This window comes from Emiliania huxleyi (assembly GCF_000372725.1).
Source record: "Emiliania huxleyi CCMP1516 unplaced genomic scaffold EMIHUscaffold_9625, whole genome shotgun sequence".
Classification (NCBI taxonomy): domain Eukaryota; phylum Haptophyta; order Isochrysidales; family Noelaerhabdaceae; genus Emiliania; species Emiliania huxleyi.
Genome location: NW_005194858.1, coordinates 113 through 1164, shown reverse-complemented (window position 1 = coordinate 1164; position 1052 = coordinate 113). Strand labels below are relative to the sequence as shown.

Genomic DNA, 1052 nt, shown 5'->3' with positions numbered 1-1052 from the left:
CATCGGCTGCATCCCCGCCGCGAGCGCCTAGGTGAGACACGTACCGATGGGCAATGGCGAACAGGATCGCCTCCTGCATCGCTCCTGCGATTGTCTACTCGTTGGTTGGCGCCTCTGCAGACGAGAGGCTCGGCGTGTGCGGCAAGCTCGCAGCCGGCGAGGCGGGCGGGTCCTGCTTCGGGTGGGAGGCGTGGAAGGGCTTGGTCGCCTCGAGCCGCGCCAGCTGCTCCACGGTCGCCTTTGGCTGGTGCGCCGCCTTCCACTCCGCGTAGGGCATGCCGTACACCCTTTCGCACGCCTGCGAGGGGCGAGCGGCGTGCGGGCCAGGGTGTCTCGGGGCGGCGGCGGAGGTGGCGGTGGAGGTGGCGATGGCCGCGGGCTGGATTGGCGGGCGGCCTGGTCGTATGTGATGTGGAGCCCGGAGCGCCACGCGCCAGCGAGGTACCACTTTGCGAGACAGTTGCGGCAGAAGCCGCCGAGGATCATCAGCTCGATGTTGGGCACGTCTAGCCGCCCCCGGAGGTGCGTCACGAGGGACGAGAATGCGGCCGCCTCCGCGGCCTGCTGCTGCGTGGTGGTGTAATTTGGAGAATATGGCGTCGCCTCGGACGACAAGCGGAAGGGTTTGGGCTGCCGGTTCGTCATCGCGGCTGGTTCAGAGGGGGGGCGCGCTCGCGCGAGCTCAGCCGTGGGTGTCCAAGGTCCCCGCTTTCTTTTTATTTTATTAGTTCGCACCTGTGTCGAGCCTGTCTGCTGTGAGAGAGAGTTGTTTTGTCTAAATTCTTTTTATTTTTATGAGCTTAGCCTTCGATGTTATGAAAACACGCAAGGCGGACATGGCATATCGCTCTCGGGCTCACAGACATCCCTCACACCCGCCGCCCCCGCGCGCGCCCCACCCCGGCCGGGAGAAAGGGGAGTGACAGTTTGGGATGGCAACAGCCCGAGTATGTTGAGTCCTGGCTCAACAACGCAGAGAACAAGAGGGGGTGGTCCGGCTCACAAGTCCGGCTCACGCGCCTCGAGCTGACCCTCTACCGCACTGATCACTT

General features: G+C 64.4%; 1 protein-coding gene across 1 annotated transcript; it reads right to left on the bottom strand.

The window, feature by feature from the left end:
* Positions 1–94: 94 nt before the first annotated feature.
* On the bottom strand, positions 95–645 carry EMIHUDRAFT_259701 (hypothetical protein; the record flags this gene model as incomplete). The annotated part of the gene is made up of 2 exons (XM_005756550.1): positions 95–287; positions 446–645. The coding sequence occupies 2 exons, from the start codon at positions 643–645 to the stop codon at positions 95–97; spliced, it is 393 nt and encodes a 130-aa protein (XP_005756607.1).
* Positions 646–1052: the final 407 nt, after the last annotated feature.